Source organism: Budorcas taxicolor, chromosome 11 (assembly GCF_023091745.1).
Source record: "Budorcas taxicolor isolate Tak-1 chromosome 11, Takin1.1, whole genome shotgun sequence".
NCBI classification, from domain to species: domain Eukaryota; kingdom Metazoa; phylum Chordata; class Mammalia; order Artiodactyla; family Bovidae; genus Budorcas; species Budorcas taxicolor.
The window spans coordinates 104,349,656-104,371,105 of record NC_068920.1 but is presented as its reverse complement, the minus strand read 5'-3'; the positions used below and the strand labels follow the sequence as shown (position 1 = coordinate 104,371,105).

The 21,450-nt window shown below is 42.2% G+C and overlaps 1 protein-coding gene across 1 annotated transcript; it reads left to right on the top strand.

The window, feature by feature from the left end:
- Positions 1-17,188: 17,188 nt before the first annotated feature.
- LOC128056249 (60S ribosomal protein L21-like) lies at positions 17,189-17,681 on the top strand. The gene has a single exon (XM_052648963.1). The coding sequence runs from the start codon at positions 17,190-17,192 to the stop codon at positions 17,655-17,657; it is 468 nt and encodes a 155-aa protein (XP_052504923.1). The 5' UTR covers position 17,189; the 3' UTR covers positions 17,658-17,681.
- Positions 17,682-21,450: the final 3,769 nt, after the last annotated feature.

The following is a 21,450-nucleotide window of genomic DNA, read 5'->3' as shown; positions in this document are numbered from 1 at the left end:
GTGAGACAGACTTGGGACAAACAAGTTGTGCAAACATAGTGCTTGACCACCACTGTTATTCTATGTAGAGCATGGCCAGTCCACATGCAAATGACCCAAAAACCTTGTCATTTCCATGCTCTGCCCTCTACTAGGGGCCGACAGACATTCAGTCCCATCTACTTCCAGCCTCCAGAGCTTGAAGTAAGTGAAAGTTGCTCTGTCATGTCCAACTCCTTGCAATCCCATGGATTATGCAACCCATGGAATTCTCCAGGCCAGAATACTGGAGTGGGTAGCCTTTCCCTTCCCCAGGGGATCTTCCCAGCCCAGGGATCAAACCCAGGTCCCCCACATTGCAGGCAGATTCTTAACCAGCTGTTCAGACCTTGAACTACTTCATTAAAGCATTCCCATAAAAACAGTTCCTGAATCATCATTTTTATTATTTTATCTGCCCTCAGAGATCAACAGCTACCAGAAGCAATGATGTGTTAAATATTAATTTCTGGATAAACATTTAGGAAACTATTTCATTTGCAAATAAATCTCTGGTACCAGCAACTAGATTTTCTTTGCTATCCCCAAATCTTCTGAATTAAGGACATCTGCTGGAAAATAAATCCACAACTTCTTAAGACATCATTTATTGCAATTGCTATTTCATGCCAATCTCACAACCTTTCCTTTGGGTCTAATCTTACAGCTATTGCACATCCTGAAACCCTACCAATAATTATGTTCACAGAAGAGGAAGGCTAACTTGGCTTTGTCAAATCATTCAGAGAAACATCTGTGGCCGGGAGCTGAGGCAGTCACCCAGCAGACTCAGAGCCCAGGGGCAATAGGTGAGCAATCAAATTGTTATTCTCCACCAGGCTGAAAACCATATTTTATTTGCAATATTTTTTAGGTTTGGGCTGTCACAATAATTCCCAAAGGGAGAATAGGCCTCCCCACCCAGACCTGAACAGAGCTCATGCCTGCACAGTTGTTATGTCATCCTGCTTTGATGATGTGTCCCACCAAGCACACTCCAGACCAGAGCGGAGTTTGTCTCTGGTGTCTGCATCTGGCTGGCTCTGATGTAGGGCAGAGGCCACAGGTCCTCTGCTGGCACTGAGTTAGAAATACCTGTTATTCTAAAGAAAATCCTAAGTACCAAAGGAAAAAGAGGAGATAACTGGAAAGCCCCCTTTCAATGACATTCAAGCTAAAGGGCCCGATTAGTGATGGTAGGCAGGTGGTGGAAGAGATGAGGAGAAGGGCGAGGGGGAAGAGAGGCACCATGGGTAGGTCTGCTGCTCTAGCTGTGAACTGTGAGCTACTCAGGGCTGCTGGGGCTCCCACCTCCAATCCCAAAATTTGTTCAGATGCTCTATAGAGAAGGTCACAGCTATGGACCTTGTCAGCTGTTTCTCAGGGCAGCAGGACTCCTCCCTCCGGCCCATGTGGTCTCTTTCAGGGCCTTGCCTGCTGAAATGGGAGTAAACGCCACGTAGAGACAGAGTTATACATCCTATCCCCTTTCGTTTTCTGCCGCTATCACTATTAACCACCCTTCCGGTTCCAAAAAAGAAATCAGACAACTTCCTAAGTATTTCCTGGGTAAAAATCAAGTGCTTGGTGATTTGGGGCCAGGAATTAATGTTATTATGTATTCCAGTTTCAGTACCTGCTCCAGGTGTTGCTCTGAAGGGAAAGGGAGTGAAGGGGGGACACACAGAATATGTCAATGCAGATGTTTTCAGCACCATGGACAGTTCTGCCAAGAGGCCCAGGCTCCTCAGTGCTCACAGTACTGGTGAAAGAGATACTTACAAAGACTGCCACCTACCACTTCCCTTATAATTCTTAGCAATATCTAATAAATCTATCAGATAACACACTAATCCCACTACTGGGCATATACTCTGAGAAAACCACAATTCTGAAAGACACACGTACCCCAATATTCACTGAAACAGTATTTACAATAACCAGAACATGGAAGCAACCAAGATGTCCATCAACATAGTGGATAAAGAAGTTGCGGTATATTAATACAATGGAATATTACTGAGTCATAAGAAGGAATGAATCTGAGTCAGTTGTAGTGATGTAGATGAACCTAGAGCCTCTTATACATACAGCGAAGTCAGAGAGAGGAAAACAAGTATCATATATTAATGCATATATATGGAATCTAGAAAAACGGTGCTGATGAACCTAGTAGAAAACAGACTTGTGGACACAGCAGGGGAAGGTGATGGCAGGATGAACTGAGAAAGTAGCATTGATGTACACACACTATCATGTGTAAAATAGATAGCTAGTAAGGAGTTGCTAAATAACACAGAGAGCTCAGCCTGGTGCTCTATGATGACCTAGAGGGGTGCAATGCAGGGAGGGGAGGGATGGAAGGGATATATTTATAATTACAACTGATTTGAGTTGTATGGCAGAAACCAATAGAGAATTGTAAAGCAATTTCCCACCAATTAAAAAAAATTTTTTTAAGACTCAAAAACAAAGAAAAAAATTTTTAATTGTTTACACCTTACTACATTCAGGGGTCCCTATGTATAAAGGCAACCTGCACAGACAACACATCTGCAGAGCTGCAATGGTGTGGACCTGTATAATTAATCATACTAACTTGCTTCTTCAACACTAATTGAGTGTGGTGTTCTTTCTTTTCAATGTAACTGAATGATCTCTGCAACCTCATTAGCCATGTAACTTGCTTTATATAAAGAAATGTGTACATACATTGCTCAGTTTTCATAATTGTTAGAACCACAGGAACTCTGCATGCTCTGGCCACCGGCTCCCAATCTTAACCTCAGACTAACTGCCTAAAAATAGCAATTACAGTGAGCCGCCTTGACCATTTTGGGCTAGAACTTTGAGATGGACTCCTGGGGGCACGCATGTTTTTAGAAGACCCAGAAGGATTTCTGAAAATTAACATTCTACCCAATTACTTGTTAAGTTTCTAGGTGATTTTTTTAAGATTTTTTTTTTTGATGCAGACCATTTTTAAAGCCTTTATTGAATTTGTTACAATATTGCTTCTGTTTTGGTTTTTTTGTCTAGGAGGTATATGGGATCTTAGCTTCCCGAATCCACACCCTCTGCATTGGAAGGTGAAGTCTTAAGAACTAGGCTGCCAGGGAAGTTCCCAAGTTTCTAGCTGATTTTATTTCAAAATGTGATTATGGGTCACATATTGTTATCTATTAAGGGAATAAGAAATGGATATCAAACAAAGGACGTTGGACAGGACACAGAAGTCTTGGGTCTCTGTCTTGCAACGGAACTAAACAAACATCATTGTGGCTTGGCAAGTCACTTAATTCCTTGGGCCTCAATCTCTTGAAATAAGGTATTTTAGATTAAATTCCTAAGTTCCCTTCCAGCTGGAAATTAGTGTTTGTATGTATATGTCTATTTTATAGTAGTCAAATAAATCATCTAAAAATGAATCACACTCAAAGTTCAAATGATTCCATCATCAACTGGAGCTCAGCAACATTTCAATGTCCTGTTCCAGGTTTAATGTTCAAATTTTAATGTGAATTTTCATCATGACAGTTTTCAATCCAGATATTTCTATTTCTGACAATGAAAACCTAGTCCTGTTTAATAACTTCTGTAAATAGAAAGGGAGGAAGGAAATTTGTGTGTTCAATCTAAGGATTAAGCCTGAAAAAAAATAGACTGGTGGCTCAGCAGTAAAGAATTCTTGTGCAATGCAGAAAGCACAGGAGATGCAGGTTCAATCTCAACTCAGATCCCCTGGAAAAGGAAATGGCAACCTGTTGCAGTATTCTTTCCTGGAGAATTCCATGGACAGAGGAGACTGGTGGGCTACAATCCACGGAGTTGCAAAGAGTTGGACACGACTGAGCACAGTTGTGTTAGCACAGACACAATTAGAAATAGAATTGGCTAAAACAAAAATATCAATCATGTTTTCTCCAAAAGTGTTCATCTTACAACTCAATGCTTGATGGTCTTGCCAGTCTTCTGACATGGTTACTCTACTGTCCCCTTCATCTCCTCCCTCAAATTTCCTTCTTGGCATCAGGTCTCTGCAATTGCCCAAAAGCTACTGGGAAAGAGCTTGTAGGTTTGGCATCTGTTCTTCTTTCCTCAAAAGAGAATATGAAATGTACCAATAGGTATGGCATTCAAGTATAGACGTTATGGCCCTTTGTTCATAAATGTCTTTGCTGTTGTTGTTGTTCAGTCACTAAGTCCTGTCCGACTCTTTGTGCCCCATGGGCTGCAGCACGCCCAGCTTCCCTGTCCTTCACTATCTCCTGGACTTTGCTCAAACTCATGTCCATTGAGTCAGAGATGCCATCCAACCATTTCATCCTCTGACATCCCCTTCTAGTAGAAGTTCTGTTGAGCTATGAGTCACTTTTTAACACAAGCTCCTTCTGTGGCTTCTGCTTGCAGGTGAGAATGATCTTCCCAGTGGAGGACAGAGTCAAACCTGACTCTGTGGGATCCATGGAGAGGAATCTGCAGGGGGAATGGCTAGGAAAATTGCACATAGTAAATCCTCAATAAATGGCTATAGAATTACAAACTGAAACCATAATCTTTTGTGCAAAGATACTGGTTTACAACTTCTACTAAGAATCCCAATGAGCATTAAAAAACACTATTAATGCCCAGCTGAGGAATCTGGAATAGAATTTCTTAACAAAACTTGGGATCTTGATTCATTTTGTTGCTTTTCATCCTTGTTTAAGAGTTTTATTAATGTACTTCCAAAGGCTGTTCCACCAAAACTAATCATGAGCCATACTGCTGTCATTTTATATCTTCTCAATTTAGGAATCAGTTAAAAAGGGGTAATATGACCCAAAAACTAAAGGATACAGCGCCACACCAGAAAAATTCCAAGTGAAAGTCATTCAGTCATGTCTGACTCTTTGCAACCCCGTGGACTGACTATACAGTCCATGGAATTCTGCAGGCCAGAATACTGGAGTGGGTAGCCTTTCCCTTCTCCAGGGGATCTTCCCAACCCAGGGATCAAACTCAGATCTCCCTCATTGCAGGAGGATTCTTTACCAGTTGAGCCACAAGGGAAGCCCAAGAGTGATGGAGTAGGTAGCCTATCCAGCTGATCTTCCCAACCCAGGAATTGAACTGGGGTCTCCTGCATTACAGGCAGATTCTTTACCAACTGAGCTATCATTCCAAGTATTAAATAACACCATACATTTACACCAACTTTCTATTCTGAAAGGCTACTACCACTTTGGTGGGCTAACTTTTATGACTTCTTAGAACACTCCTGTGATAACTATTAAGATTTTATGTTCAGGGACTTCCCTGGAGGTCTGGTGGTTGAGACTCTGCACTTCCAGTGCAGGGGCCATGGGTTCAACCCTGGTCAAGGAAATTATATGCCACATCATGCAGCCAGAAAAAAATTTTTTAAAGGTTTATTTTCTTTGTTACTAAAATTGTCATAAAAAAATGCCCCCATAAATGCATTCTTTTTAAAGTTGAGTAATATTGCATTGTATATATGCACCACAATGTCCATATCCATTCATCTGCCAGTGGACCTCTAGGCTGCTTCCATGTCCTAACTATTGTAAAAAAGTGCCATAACGAACATTGGGGTACATGAACCCCGTGCCCTGTGACAACTTGGAGGGGTGGGTGGGAGTTAGAAGGGAGGTTCAAGAGGGAGGGGACAAATGTACACCTGTGGCTGATTCATGCTGGTGTATGGGAGATACCAACTCAATATTGTAAAGCAATTATCTTTTAATAAATTTTTTTTAAATGTCCCTATATCAACAAGGAACCATCACTACAGACAAAGCTAGTGGAGGCAATGGAATCCCAGCTGAGCTATTTCAAACCATAAAAGATGACATTGTTAAAGTGCTGCACTCACTATGCAGGCAAATTTGAAAAACTCAGCAGTGGCCACAGGACTGGAAAAGGTCAGTTTTCATTCCAATCCCAAAGAAGGGCAATGCCAAAGAATGTTCAAACTACCACACAATTGCACCCATTTCACTGGCTAGCAAGGTGATGCTCAAAATTCTTCAAGCTCGGCCTCAACAGTAAGTGAACTGAGAACTTCCAGGTATACAAGCTGGTTTTAGAAAAGGCAGGGGAATCAAAGATCAAATTGCCAACATCCACTGGATCGTAGAAGAAGCAAGAGAATTCCAGAAAAACACATCTAATTCTGCTTCACTGACTACACTAAAGCCTTTGACTGTGTGGATCACAACAAACTGTGGAAAATTCTGAAAGAGATGGGAATACCAGATCACCTTACCTACCTCCTGAGAAACCTGTATGGAAATCAAGAAGGAACGGGACATGGAACAACGGACTGGTTCAAAACTGGGAAAGAAGTACACAAAAGGCTGTACACAGTCACCCTGCTTATTTAACTTATATGCAGAGTACATCATGTGAAATGCTGGGCTGGATAAAGCTCAAGCTGGAAACAAGATTGCCGGGAGAAATATCAATAACCTCAGATATGCAGATGACACCACCCTTATGGCAGAAAGTGAAGAAGAACTAAAGAGCCTCTTGATGAAAGTGAAAGAGGAGAGTGAAAAAGCTGGCTTAAAACTCAACATTCAAAAAATGAAGATCATGGCATCCGGTCCCATCACTTCATGGAATATAGATGGAGAAACAATGGAAACAGTGACAGACTTTATTTCTTGGGTTCCAAAATCACTGCAGATGGTGACCCAGCCAAGAGACTCAAAGATGAAGAAAAACTATGACAAACCTAGACAGCATATTAAAAAGCAGAGACATTACTTTGCTGACAAAAATTTGTCTAGTCAAAGCTATGGTTTTTCCAGTAGTCATGTATGGATGTGAGAGCTGGACCATAAAGAAGGCTGAGGGTTAAAGAATTGAGGCCTTTGAACTGTGGTGTTGGAGAAGACTCTTGGGAGTCCCTTGGACTGCAAGGAGATCAAATCAGTCCATCCTAAAGGAAATAAACCCTGAATATTCATTGGAAGGACTGATGCTGAAGCTGAAGTTCCAATACTTTGGCCACCTGATGCGATGAGTCGACTCACTAGAAAAGACCCTGATGCTGGGAAAGATTGAAGGCAGGAGGAGAAGGGGATGACAGAGGATGAGATGGTTGGATAGCATCACCGACTCAATAGACATGAATCTGAGCAAACTCCAGGAGATTGTGAAGGACAGGGAAGCATGGTGTGCTGCAGTCCATGGGGTCAAAAAGAGCCAGACACAACTGAGCAACTAATCAACAACAACACAGACTAATAGACTAAGTCCTGCCATTAAGAACACCAAACAGACCAACAGTACATCCATGCAAAGATCCCTGCTTTTATAGGATCTTTGTGCTATACATTCATTCTAATGAGCATAGTCATACTTCTTCATTAGCTTGTTTGTCCATAGGTTTCCAAATTAAATGCAATTACTTAAAAAAGAATCAATAACAGCTAAGACAGCTCAGACCTTGGCAGGCTCTTAAAATAATTCTCCATCTTTTTTACCAGAACAATGTTTAGTCAAGTTGGAAGAATATTTTAAGAGGCCCTAAATCAGATTAAATGATGGCTTTCAGGTCTTGCTATCTCGGAATGCTGCCAGATAGCAATTTCTGTGATTGGCTCAGTGTGCATTAGGAGAGCTCGTTCTGATGATGTCCAGATGACTCATTGCTTCTAATTCTCTTAAAAAGAGCCAGGAGACCTGCAATGTTAATTACATTATGGGACAGAGTGGAGGAGTATTCACTGGAGATGGATCCAAATTATGCATCACAGGCTCCCATCTGCAAAGTCATCTGGGAGTATGGTTTGTCCTCGTAAGGAAGGGATCTTGGTCTCAGGGAATCGGGTTGTTAGTTTTTCACTTTGCAAGTGTATTTTTAACACATAAAATACTAGCTACCATGACCAGAGTCATTAGAAGATGTACAATTTGTTCCTCCTCTGGCGCAGGCTGTGGGGAAAACAACTGGGTTGGATGGCAGCCCCTGGATGCTTAGATTCCATTCTGAAAGGAGTGTATGAGGAAATGATTGCTTGTTTCCTCGGAGTGTGGGTGATAACTCTAGTGGACAGTCTGCTTCAGACAACCTTTGTTTGATGGAAGGAGATCTCGTCATGCCTTACCCAGACACTACCCACATCAGTCAAGGACGGTTTGATTTCTGTGTTCTTAATGGGAAAACACAAAGGAGTTTTGTTTAGTGAGATTTATCTGGGAATACTGATCTTTAGCCACCAGAAAATCTCTTCTTCTTCTCATTGTATAAACTGGCTTTGATGGATGTGTGTCTTTGCTGACATAAAGGAATCAGATTATGTCAATCCAAGATCTATATTCCCTGTTGCTGGCAGGTTGTATGGATACTGGGCTCTCTTCCTCACTTACTAGAATTTGCTGGATCCAAAAAAATCTAAAATCGAAATATATCACTCAGTCATGTCCAACTCATTTTAACCCCATGGACTGTACCCTACCAGGTTCCTCTGTCTGTGGGATTTCCCAGGCAAGAATACTGGAATGGGTTGCCATGCCCTGGGCAAGAATACTGGAATGGGTTGCCATGCCCTTCTCCAAGGGATCTTCCCAACCCAGTGATTGAACCTGAGTCTCCCACATTGGCCGGGGTCTATAAGACTGAGTCACTGCAGAGCTGACAATAATCAGTCCCTCCAGGGCATAAATGGACCCGGAATGCCAGCTGTGACTTTAGCTGCCTTTAGTACCTCCTAGAGGCAGGCATTCCCCCTGCTGACCAGCTCTTGAGTCCAACCTGGAATTCTGGGAATGCTGCTGCTGGTGTGGAAGGCAGTGTCCCACCAGCTTCAGCATCACTGCTTCCCTTCTTTAATTTCCCCTAAGCTCTTGGTCTGGGTCCTGGGAGCAGAGTGCTCTGGTGATAAATTGACCTTAATTAAGCCAGTGTATGGCTAAGTTAAATTAAAGGAGCATTTGGCTGCCAGCAAATCCATTTAGATATTTTAAAATATTTACCTCTTGCTAAATATGGCAGGCTCTGCATATTTAGTCAGAATGATCTATTTTTCTCAAGGAGTTGCAATCCATTGGAGTAGTTTCCATAGTAGGAAATATAGCCTAATATTATAATAGGAAAAAGTTGTGAGGCGTTTATTATTCCATCCCTTACCTTCTAGAAATTTTAAAAAAAAAAATCTATTTTCCAGCTTAGACTCATCGCCCATGTCCCAGGCTAATCCTTACAGGAATTTGTTGACAGTGTGCGCCGCCCACTCTCAGCAGGTCCTCACTAGGCTGCACACTCTGGAAACTTTGCTTGAAGGGCTACTGCTTTCTTATATACCTCATTTTTCATGGATAACAAGTACAAGAATTTATTTTGGGATCAAATTAGAACATTTCAATGCCAGACTCGACATTATCATTGTCTGCAGCTGTCACAACAAAGCCTGATGGGATGACAGATCATCTTGTTGAAGGAGCTTCACTTCAGTGGCCCGGAACCTACAAGCGATTTAGTTTCATTGGCTGCCCATTGCCACTACTATCAGGGCATCATTCAAAACGATTCCTCCGCTCTAAATAAGGCTTTCCTGTGTGAAGTCAAGTCCATGAGTTCATTAACTATGGACAGACACGGTCTCACACAAGTGAAATCATTTTTATTGGATTGTTTTGGGGCAAAATTATCTCATGATTAAAGGATCTTTATACAAGATATATTTTATTTTACTATTGGAAGTAGATATTTGAAGTATAGAAAGGTACTTCATTATTTCATTATTGCCAATTTACTGTCATGCTAACTTAATTTAGAATTTATAGTTAAATATTCAATACATACATTTATTACATGCCAGGTACTTTGCCAGGCCTGGGAATACAAAGATAAATGAGGTTTCTTTCCTCAGTGAGTTCACAGACTAGTGGAGGGAGAAAACAAACACATTAATAGTCACAATACAGTGTGACAAAGACAGTCATATTCATCTTAATTCAAACTTTTCTTCTTATTTACAGCTGTTATAATGAAGTCAAGCAAAGATTTCACAGTAAGACACTGCCTACATGGGCCACCTTCTCTTTTCATGTACAAGTCAAACAGGAGCACTGTTCAAGCCGGACTTCCTGTGATTTGATAAAAATAGGTATTTGTAATCCCACTAAGCAGATCTGCAGGGATGTTCATTTATTCATCCCACAAATACTGACCGTGTGCCAGTTTCCCATGAGAACCATGGATAAAGTTCCATCTGACTGACCAGGGGCAGCCTTGTGCTTTAGATGACAGGGTTTCAGAACCCCTCACCCCTGTCTTCCTACCTCTCTGCCTTCAAGGAGTACTGGAGAGGCCCCACCAACCAGGTGTCTCATACTGTTCCATTTCCCCATCCCAGAGAGAGGAACTGATGGCAGAACCTAAATCCAGTTCTATTGTTATGCATTAAAACATGATTTTATATGAGGATCTCATGGTCCTGAGAACTCGTCTTCCTCTCCCTGCCCAGCAAGTTGCAGAAGACGATTCACATAATAAATAGGAAGGGACACCCCGGAAGCCAGAACCAAGGTCTCTGAGTTGGGGTCGACCCTCTCCCATGGTCAAGAGTGCCTTTTGTCAGGAGCGCTTGGCTTTTGCTGTGGACTGCATTGTGTCTTCCCAAAATGCACGTGTGAATGCCCTGACCCCCAACATGACTGCTATACGGAGATAGGATCTTCAGGAGTCAATTCAGCTAGAATGAGGTCATTGGAGTGAAACTCTGACCCACCAGCCCTGTGGCCTAAGAAGAGGGAGAGCCATCTCCCTGCACCAGGAGAGGACACAGCAGGATGCTGGCTCCCACAGCCCGGAAGAGAGCCTCACCAGGAGACACAGCCTGTTGGAGCCTCACCCTGGACTTTCCAGCCTCTGGAACTCCAAGAAGACAAATTTCTGTTGTTTGAGCCACCCAGATGATGGTATTTTGTTATCCAGCCTGAGACGACTAAGACAGCTTTCATTGGGCGTTTTGTCAATAAGAAAGATAAAAATGTATTGTGAAACTGAAGCAGCCCTGGAGGAAGCTGGAATATTGTACAAAGTGTCCCAACCTGACAAACAATATTAGTTGTCGTTTATTGAGTAGTTGAAGCCAGGCACTGTGCTTTATGGACACACTCATGCACACACTCACTCACACACACAATCACCCTGAGTCCTCAAAGTAACCTTATCAGATTGATAGCATTCCCCCCGTTCTACCAATTGATACAATTGAGTCTCAGGAATACTGATCAATTTGTTAAAATACACTCACCTAGAGAATCCAAGATTTAAAGCCAGATCTCCAAAGTCTAAGCTTCTGGCCATTATGTGACAGATTCTAGGCAGCGCTCCTGTCCTAGGGGTTATTTCAGAATGCCTTTTGTGCTCTGTCCCTTCAAACCAATCAGAACCACTCGACCCCAGGTCCCTGTCAAGCCCAGAGGTGTCCATTTCAGTCAGTGTTGGGCCCTGAAAACAAGAAAGTCCCTCAAACTGGGGTGTATAGGAAGCTTCAAACCCACCCTGCATACATTCTGTCTTTTTACTAATCACCAACAACAGAACCTTCTGGAGGGAAATTTCTGGGGGACCTGCACAGAAGCATCTGAAAGGAGCTGCCAAATCATGCTTTTATGACTTTTTCCTTTTTCCAGACTCTGTAATCATCACATGGACCATCACATCAGCCACACAGTTGGCACACGACCCACAGTGGCCCTTCTCTAGCCTGAAGGAAAAGCCCTCAGCACAGAGTCCAGTGCACAGAACCAGCGAACTCAGCCCCGCTTAGCATTGCAAGAGCCAGCCCCTTGTAGGCTGTGAGCGAGGTACCATCCATTCTGTCCTGAAGCAACAGAGCAGGGATAGAAACTTAACATCATCCAGTTAATGCAAAATATGTCCTCTGCCCCTCGCTGAGCTGCTCTGAATATGTGCCAAAATAGCTATTAGCGGTGATTAAAAGTGAGACGCTGAGCTGAGATTCCCTCAGGAAAGAAAAGAGAAGTGCCTTTCCATCCACCCTGGCTCATCAACACTGACGATGGCTCAGCAAGAAGCCGTAAGGTGTGGACAACAACCTGAAAGAAGATGGTTCCGGAGCATTTGTTCTGATTAACCCACCAGGTATATGTGGCATGGAAAAATCAAGCAGACTATTTTGTCTTGTCGCTGTTTTTGAGGAGGGGCCAGAGACAAAACAAAGCAAAATCTTAAACAGTATTATTGAAAGGCAAAGATCTACAGAGTTGTTGTTATTCAGTCGCTCAGTCGTGTCCAGCTCTTTGTGACCCCGTGGCCTGCAGCGCACCAGGCTTCCCTGTGTGTGCTGCGTCACTACATCCCAGAGTTTGCTCAAACTCATATCCATTGAGTCAGTGGTGGACGCGATATCTTCTATCACTCCCTTCTCCTTTTGCCTTCAGTCTTTCTCAGCATCAGGATCTTTTCCAATGAGTCAGCTCTTTGCATCCGGTGGCCAAAGTGTTGCAGCTTCAGCTTCAACATCAGTCCTTCCAATGAATATTCAAGGTTGATTTCCTTTTGGATTAACTGGTTTCATCTCCTTGCAGTCCGAGGGACTCTCAAGAGTCTTCTCCAGCACCACCGTTTGAAAGCATCAGTTCTTTGACACTCAGAGAGAGTAGCCAATTATAAAATGAACAAAATGTAATGGACAGCCTGGCAAGTAGGTAAACTAGTGACAGAAAAATAATGAGGAAGAAAGGGAGGGAGAAAAATAACAAAAGAAAATTGAGGAACTAAGAATTCTTTCCGGAAGAAAACTTTCCCCAGGGGATGGGATAAAAAACCTACAAACACTTTAAGCTATACAGCTTAAAAATACAAACTTAATAGAACTTAAAGAATTCCAAATCTAGAAGATCAAAGAAAAGAGTAAGGTAAAAAGAAAAAAAAATCATTGAGAAGAAAGCAAGTTGACCTTAAAAGGCCATTAGAGATTTGATTGTTGTATTAGAAAAAGCAAGAATATAAATAGACTTGCTTCAAATCCAATTACTGGAATTCGGGAGAAGCCTAAGATAATATTAAAACCAGGGAAGGTAGGAGAAACATTGAAAGGAATCAGATAAAAGATGACAGGTACATGGGGAATCTCAGATCTGGAGAATAATGTCAGATCTTATTTTTCATTTCCCTTTCACTTACCTCCTCACAAAATACATGGCATCAACAAGAAGGACAAATTCAGCATTTCTACAAAACAGAAAATGCAATCATCAAATTCCCTATGTTAAAGAATCTGCCTGCCAATGCAGGAGACATAAGAGATGTGGGTTCGATCCCTGGGTCAGGAAGATCCCCTGGAAGAGGAAACCCACTCCAGTATTCTTGCCTGGAGAATCCCATGGAAAGAGGAGCAATTTATCTCTGTGTATGTTTGTCGGGAGAGAGGAGGGTGCGCACATGTAGAGGGAAAGAAAGCTTTCAAACAATTATTTACACAATGAATATAGGATTTTCAAAAGCAATAAAAATCAGGTGATAAAAAGAAATAAGAATAATCATGGAATTTACAAGTGTCAGATGATAAGACAAAATCATATGTTACTCAAAATTAATATGGATTTAACATTTTTAGAATTTTCCTAATTAGCACTTACTTGCAAATTCTCTGTGCTATATTTGGTGATTCTTGGATCTTCCAAAGGTAGTTCTAACTAAAATTCTAGAATCCACCAGTTTTGACAACACGTGAACTGGATTTGTCATAAGCCAGTTATGGAACTACAGCTGTGGTATTATAAAGCATTTGTTGTTGTTTATTTTCTCAGTTGTGTCACCCTCTTTTCAACCCCGTCCTGTGGCCCACCAGGCTCCCCTGTGCATGGGATTTCCAGGCAAGAATGCTGGAATAAGTTTCCATTCCCTTCTCCAGAGGATCTTTCCCAACCCAGGGACTGAACCCATATCTCCTGCATTGCAGGTGGATTCTTTACCGCTGAGCCACCAGGGAAGCCTGCATTATAAAGCATATCAAAATTTAAAGATATACTTGTGTATGTGTAAATTTGACAAACTCTTTGTGGGTGAAATCTCTATCAAAGACTTGAATATGCAGAAACCATAATTACCAAGGAATACTGTTTTTTGTTTTCGAGGTATGAATTATTCATTTTACTTACTTGAGTGCTGCAGAATTCATATTGAAAAGTTGCACTGTAAATTCAGTGTATGGCATCCAGGTAATTTGCACAATGACAGATTCATGGATAGAGGAACAACTTCCTCTGGTGTAGTGGTGGAATAACTAGTTTCAGAAAGAAATATAAGCAACTTGAGATAAAATAACAAAACCTGAAGCAAAACAAAATGCAATGCCATCTGCCACTCTATTTTCGATTCCCCAGCACAGTTCATTTTATTCATCATATATCATAACTCAAGTTAGTGAATTTCAACAGTACTTGATAAAGCCACACTCTCAACACCAAACTTCCTTTTCTATAATGATACACATATATTCTTTAGGTTCAACTACTGTCAAATTGCAATTGTGTCTTCCTGTACAGAACTGAAAAAGACTTCAGACTGCCCTTGGTAACGTAAGGAAAAGTACCTTAATTTACCAGCTGAGAGTGTTCTAAAAAATAGGACAACATTTCTGGCATGTTTTTGAATGACCTTAGATGACAGGACATAATTTTCTTCCACTGCTTAGCTCTATGGTCCTAATTTTTTAATAAAAACACCAGGGGTGATGTCATCAGTACAGAGATGTAGGTCATTCTTAACTCAAGTCCCCTCACAAGCTCAGCTAGAAGCTACCCATAGATAAACACCCCAGAACCCAAGAGTGAGCATGCCCTGGACAGCAGAGACTAAGAAGAACACAGGAGGAGAAGAGGAGCTGCTACTCTTTGACCCCATAGCCCACCCTCTAGGCTAGCACAGGATCACACTGAGAAAGCCCACCCCCCCACACACACTGGTTTCCTCTGGTTTGTCCAGAGGAAAAACAAGGGCCCAAGGTGGGCAGCCAGTTTCCCCATTGTTGCAAGAAGTTTCCCAGGAGCGCACCCATGTCTCACCTTACAGGAACCCCAGGGGAATCTGCAGAGCTTGACCACCAGGGGTCAGACAGAAAGAAGGGAGGTCGGGGCTTACAGCCCCCAGTGCTCAGTTCTCAGCTGGCTGTGTTCTTGCTGGCAGGAGTGCTTGCAAAAATGGAGCTAGCAGCCAGCAGAAGACATAGGGAATAAGGTTCTTGACATCAACCTTGACAGTGAGGTTTTGGATATAGTATCAAAAGCACAAGCAAAAAAAGAAAATATCAACAGGTGGGACTACCTCAAATCAAAAAGCTTCTGCCCAATAAAAGAAGCAGTCAACAAAATGAAAAGGCAGCCTACAGAATGGGAGAAAATATTTGCAAACCATTTGACTGATAAGAATTATACATTAGTTAATATCCAAAATATACAAGGAACTCATAGGACTCAATAGAAATAATAAAATCATCATCATCCAAATAGAAAACAGGCAAAGGATGTAAAGAGACATATCCCCTCCCCCAAAAGGAAATGTACAAATGGCCACTAAGTACATGAAAAGGTGCTCCACATCCTTAAACATCAGGGAAATGCAAATCAAAACCACAGTGAGATATCATCTCACACCTGTTAGAATGGCTGTTATCAAAAAGGCAATAGATACCAAGTGCTGGTGAGGGTCTTGTGAAATAGCAACACTTGTTCAGTGTTGATGGAAATGTAAGCTGGTGCAGCCACTATGGAAACAGCATGGAGGTTCCTCAAGGAATTTAAGGTAGAACTATCATGACCCTGAAATCTCACTTGAGGTTTATATCCAGGGTGAATTATGCTGCAGTGAATATGGGGGTGGAGATATCTCTTGAGAGTAGACAAGGAGATTCTTCAATTTTTTTGTTTGTTTTTGTTTACAAAATTATTGGTGTCTATGGGCACAATGTTCTATATGAGATCTCTAGAACTTATTCATCGAGCATAACTAAATTTTACACATTGATGAAGAGTTCCCTATTTCCCCCTGACCCCAGCCCCCAAGAATCACCATTCTATTCTTTGCTTGTATGAGTCTGAGCATTTTAGAAAACTCAAAAGGTGAATTCAGAAACTGGGACACTTATAGAGGGTTGGTAGGAGCACAAAAGGTGCAGTTGGTATAGAAAACAGTATGGGTTTCTCAAAAAAAAAAAAAATTAGAACTACTGTATGACCCAGGAACCCTATTTCTAGGTGTCTATCCAAAATACTTGAAATCAGGATCTCAAAGAGATATCTGCGCTCCCAGATTGACAACAGCCAAGACGTGGAGACAACCTCAGTGTCCATGGACAAGTGAGTGGATAAAGAAAATGTGACCTATTCATAAAATGCAGTACTATTTAGCTTCTAAAAAAGAAGGAAACCCTATACTACACAGAAACACAAATAAACCTTGAGTTTTGTGAATGAATCTCATGTTTCATGAGATAAGATTTCCCTACTTTTTCACAGAACTTTTCCATCTCTTCCTCCTCCTCCTTGCACCTCCATGTTTTATTTTCTCTTTCTCTTTCCAGCCCCAGTCCCTACCACACAGGGAAAGCAAGTAAGACTTTTAGATGCTGAGATGTGGGCCCAAGGGCCACCCCTGCACCCACATGACCGATTCTGCTAGTGCTCTCAGAGGTGGTGCAGGTGAGTGAGAAGCACAGGGCCTTGGAGTTCCGAGAATGTCCATCCCACCACTGTTCTTTGTCCCTGAGTGACTTCAGTCCTTCAAACACAAGAGGTGTAGCAGGAACCTTGCAGAGGCTTGTTCCAGTTCTAACCTCTCAAAGTGCAATGCTTCTGACACCAACAGGTCTTTAAAATGCAGACGCATAATACTCATGGAAAAGACCCTGATGCTGGGGAAACTTGAGAACAGAGAGAAAGGGGAGCAACAGAGGATGAGATGGACATCATCTACTCAATGGACATGAGTTTAAGCAAACTCAAGAAGATAGGGAAGGACAGGGAAGCCTGGCATGCTGCAGTTCATAGGGTCACAGAGAGTCAGACCCAACTTAGTGACTGAACAACAAGAGCTCATGGTGGAGTTCCTTGGGCCAAAGCTCAGCTTTCTGATGATAAAATCTTTCAGTTTTTCGGCTGGAACCGCCATCTTCCAGTGATTCGCCAAGATGACCAACACAAAGGGAAAGAGGCGGGGCACCTGCTACATGTTCTCCAGGCCTTTCAGAAAACATGGAGTTGTTCCTTTGGCCACATACATGCGAATCTACAGGAAGAGTGATATTGTAGATATCAAGGGAATGGGTACTGTTCAAAAAGGAATGCCCCACAAATGTTACCATGGAAAAACTGGGAGAGTCTACAATGTTACCCAGCATGCTGTTGGCATCATTGTAAACAAACAAGTTAAGGGCAAGATTCTTGCCAAGAGAATTAATGTGCGTATCGAGCATATTAAGCACTCTAAGAGCCGAGATAGCTTCCTGAAACGTGTGAAGGAAAATGATCAGAAAAAGAAGGAAGCCAAAGAGAAAGGGACTTGGGTTCAGCTGAAGCGCCAGCCTGCTCCACCTAGAGAAGCACACTTTGTGAGGACCGATGGAAAGGAACCCGAACTGTTGGAGCCCATCCCCTAAGAATTCATGGCCTGATGGGTGTAAAAATAAAGACCTGGACGTAAAAAAAAAAAAAAAAAAGAATCTTCCAGTGTTGCAACTACACTTATAATATAATCACAGACCCTTGTGATTCTCTTATTTTTTTTCAAAACTGCACAGAGGCCACTAGAGTAAATGTTAAAGAAAAGAAAGGAATTATTAGCAGCCCCTTAGAATTTATAAATTCAGCATAAGAGATCTTAATAATTTAAGCTCTATGCCTGTAGAGCTTTCAGGTTGAGCTACCTCAAATTTATAAACCTTAATTCCCTTTCCAAAGTAAAAGAAAAAAGTATTTTTCTTCTAATCTACTGCAGCAAAAAAAAACCTCCCAATTTCCCACCCGCATTACTCATCATCCACTCTAGCTGTTGGAAGAGATACAAATGTTTGATTATTTCTGTCAGCCATACACACCTCTTGAGACAATCACATACATAATTCTCTTAAACCAATTTCTTTTTGATTACAGAGGGTATATTTCTTGGCACTGTACAACTGTAGCCTAAGTCACCACTCAGCCTCCTCACTAATCCCTTCGGCCATCTTTATCAAAATAAACTTCCTAAACCCAATTACAAAAAATAGCCTCCAGTAAGCCTGTACTTTAACATCTGTGCACATCAGGTAACTATGTTGATATATGGTCATGGTTATGCTTTAGACAAATGGTACAGCTGCATCTTCCATAATAAACATCCAGGAATATGGAGAGAATTTCATTTCAACCAATGTTGCCTTGAAAATCACCAAAGGAGATGGATAACACACAACTTTAGACACTTAATTATTAATGGTGTCGTGGCTAAAATAAAACATGAAATCAGGATGAAAGCCTAGAGTGAAGTTGAGTTTACAGGAAGTATTACAAAATTAAGAGAAGAGAAATACAGCATCAATAATTCAACAACCTGGTAGATTAAATGTGCAACCCAATAAGCCAGAAAAATCGTACCAGGTTTCTGGCTTTCGGGGATTTAGGCAAATGATTCTTCTTATTGGAAAGGGCAGCAAGAATATTTTCTCTTAATCTTTTTCCTTCTGCTCTGGAATTAGAGACAATGAGAAGAGAAAGCAGAGAATTTAAGAGGCACAGAGAAGGTCATTTTATGTGTCAAAACTGCAGTAGCTTTGTTGAAAGTCAAAAAGATAAAATGTGTAGAAAATTCTGACTTTCTACCCCCAAACAGAATCATCATTTTGTTAGGAATAACACAATTATTTTTGATCTCTAAAGAAGAGTGAGCTCTGAAGGGAAAATGCAAGAGGTGGTCAGCAAGGATCCCATTAGTGTAAACACTAGATATAAATACTGAGATATTTAAAAATTCTCCCTGGACAATCAAAGCCAAGAAATCTATGTGCCCTCTGCCCACTCTGCTTAGATGGAAGGCCGGGGCCCATGCTGTGTGGCAGCAAAGCCAACGGGGCAGCTGCCTCCTTGTGGGGGTTTCCCAGGGCCCTCCCATTGCAGGACGGTCACTTTCAGTTTCCTTCCATGGGCAGGACCTTGGGCAGCAATGGGTTACAGCCTCAGCGAAAATAGCTTTCCCCTCCTTGGTAGTGTGGGCGGACCGTGTGAATTTCTGTGCATCCATTTGGCATGAGTTTTACAGGTTCCTGGGCACCAGGTCTGAACCCACAGGCCCGGGATGTCCGATGCCTTCACTCGCTCTGCAAGCTTAGTCGCTCAGTCACATCTGACTCTTTGTGACCCTTAGGACTCTAGCCCACCAGACTCCCCTGTCCATGGGAATGTTCAGGCAAGAATACTGGAGTGGGTTGGTTGTCATATTCCTCCTCCAGGGGATCTTTTTGACCCAGGGATTAAGCCTACATCTGTGTCTCCTACGCTGGCAGGCAGTTTCTTTACCACTGTGCCATCTGCTCATGACACAGGGCCAATGGCACCCCACCCACCCCCCAGACTCAGGAACTCTCCACACCCCCCTTGCTTTGTATTTGGTCAGACATGAGCTCCTCTCTGTCATAGATTAATTGACCTTAGGTGTGTGGGTTTATCTCCAGGCTCTCCATTCTGTTCCATCATCCTCTGTGCCTATTTTTGTGTCTGTGTCGTGCTGTTTCATGACTGTAGCTTTGTAGTATAGCCTGAAGTCAGGGAATATGATACCTCAGCTTTGTTCTTTTCTCTCAAGATTGCTTTAGCAATTTCGGGTCTTCCATGGTTCCATGTGAATTTTAGGATTATTTGTTCTAGTTCTGTGTAAACTATCATGGGTATTTTGACAGGAAGTCATTGAGTCTGTAGATTGCTTTGAGTGGTATGGACATTTTAACAATATTAATTCTTCCCGTGTGAAAGATATGTGATCTGTTTGATAACAAACCTTTGGAATTAATGACAACAAAAATTCTCTTCATTCAAAGCTTCCCTTATTCTACTTTGTCAAGGTAATTCAATGCCTATTTATTCAAAACATGGCCATCTACCTAGAGAAAACACTAATAGCTCAGAAGTAACCTCACTATTTGGGTCCTGGTGGAATTTCTCTCCCGCTTGTGTTTCTGTGTAAAACAGTAGTGAGCCCAGAGTGAGGCCACTGTAAAAACTGCCGCATGTTAACCTGTGATGCTGCGTGTGCACGCCTGGCTCCATCCCCTCTCTATGTAGACAGGATGGACACACAGGAGTGCGCTGGTCCACAGCTCGCCCACATGGGCTGGCTGAGTGCCCAGCTGAGGGCAAGAGGGAGCCTGTTCCACCAGAGCATCTCCTGCAGGGAAGCACTATTTATGATGGAACATTTCTGGTCCTCACAGAGCCTCCTTTGCGGCATCACAGTGCTGAGTTGCTCTTGTGCCTAAAGACATTTTCAGTGCTTTCAAGTGATGTCTCCAACCCAACTTTTGCTCTTGCACACATTTTACACATCCTTAACTCCAACCCTGAGTTTCCCACTGTCCTCGCTGGAGCCTTATCCACAGCCACCTTTGGCATCAGCATCTTGTCAGGGGCAGAGGAGAAAGGAGGGCAGAGTTGACACAGAACAACACTTCCACAGGGGGGAGATTTTCAGAACCTATCCACCCACCCACCCAAAACCAGTACTCAACATGGAAGAGGGACTGTGTCACTCCTTGCAAAAATATTTTCACAAATTGCATCAGCCCCTTTTGTCAATGATACTAGTACTTCCCATGGCTGTGTCTTAAAAGAGAATTATTAGTTAAGAATAACCTGCTTAGTTGTTTGGAAGGCTCTAAAACATAAAGCTGCACATATTGCACACATCTGTGTGTACATACACAACAGCACACACACACACACACTCATTTTCCCTCCAAACGAAGCACACTTTCCATGGAATGGGATTCGAGATGATTTTGATAATTTCTCTACTTATGGTTTTCTATATTTTCCAAATTTTCTATAGTATAAGAAAAAGAAAGGAGGAAATAAAGAGGGAGGGAAGAATGAGAGAGAAAAGGAAACAAAAGGAGAGGGAAGGGGAGGGATGAGGTGACAGGGGCAGGGGGAGAGAGAGAGATGCACTGTCTTAAAGCTGCTCCTTTCAGAAAAAGAAGTCAATTGTGATAAAAGCCCTCCTCTCAGATGCCTCGAAGGAAGCTTCTAGGAAAACTGGGCAATGTACTTCCACGGGCCAGCATCCCCTCTCTCATGCCTGTTACTAAATCAGACATTTTCCCAGAAGAAATGGTAAAGGTCATGTTTCCTTTTCACTCACTCAGGACAAAAGACATTTAAGATCCTTCTAATACAGGTTAGCAACGGTCCAGCTAGAGGCTC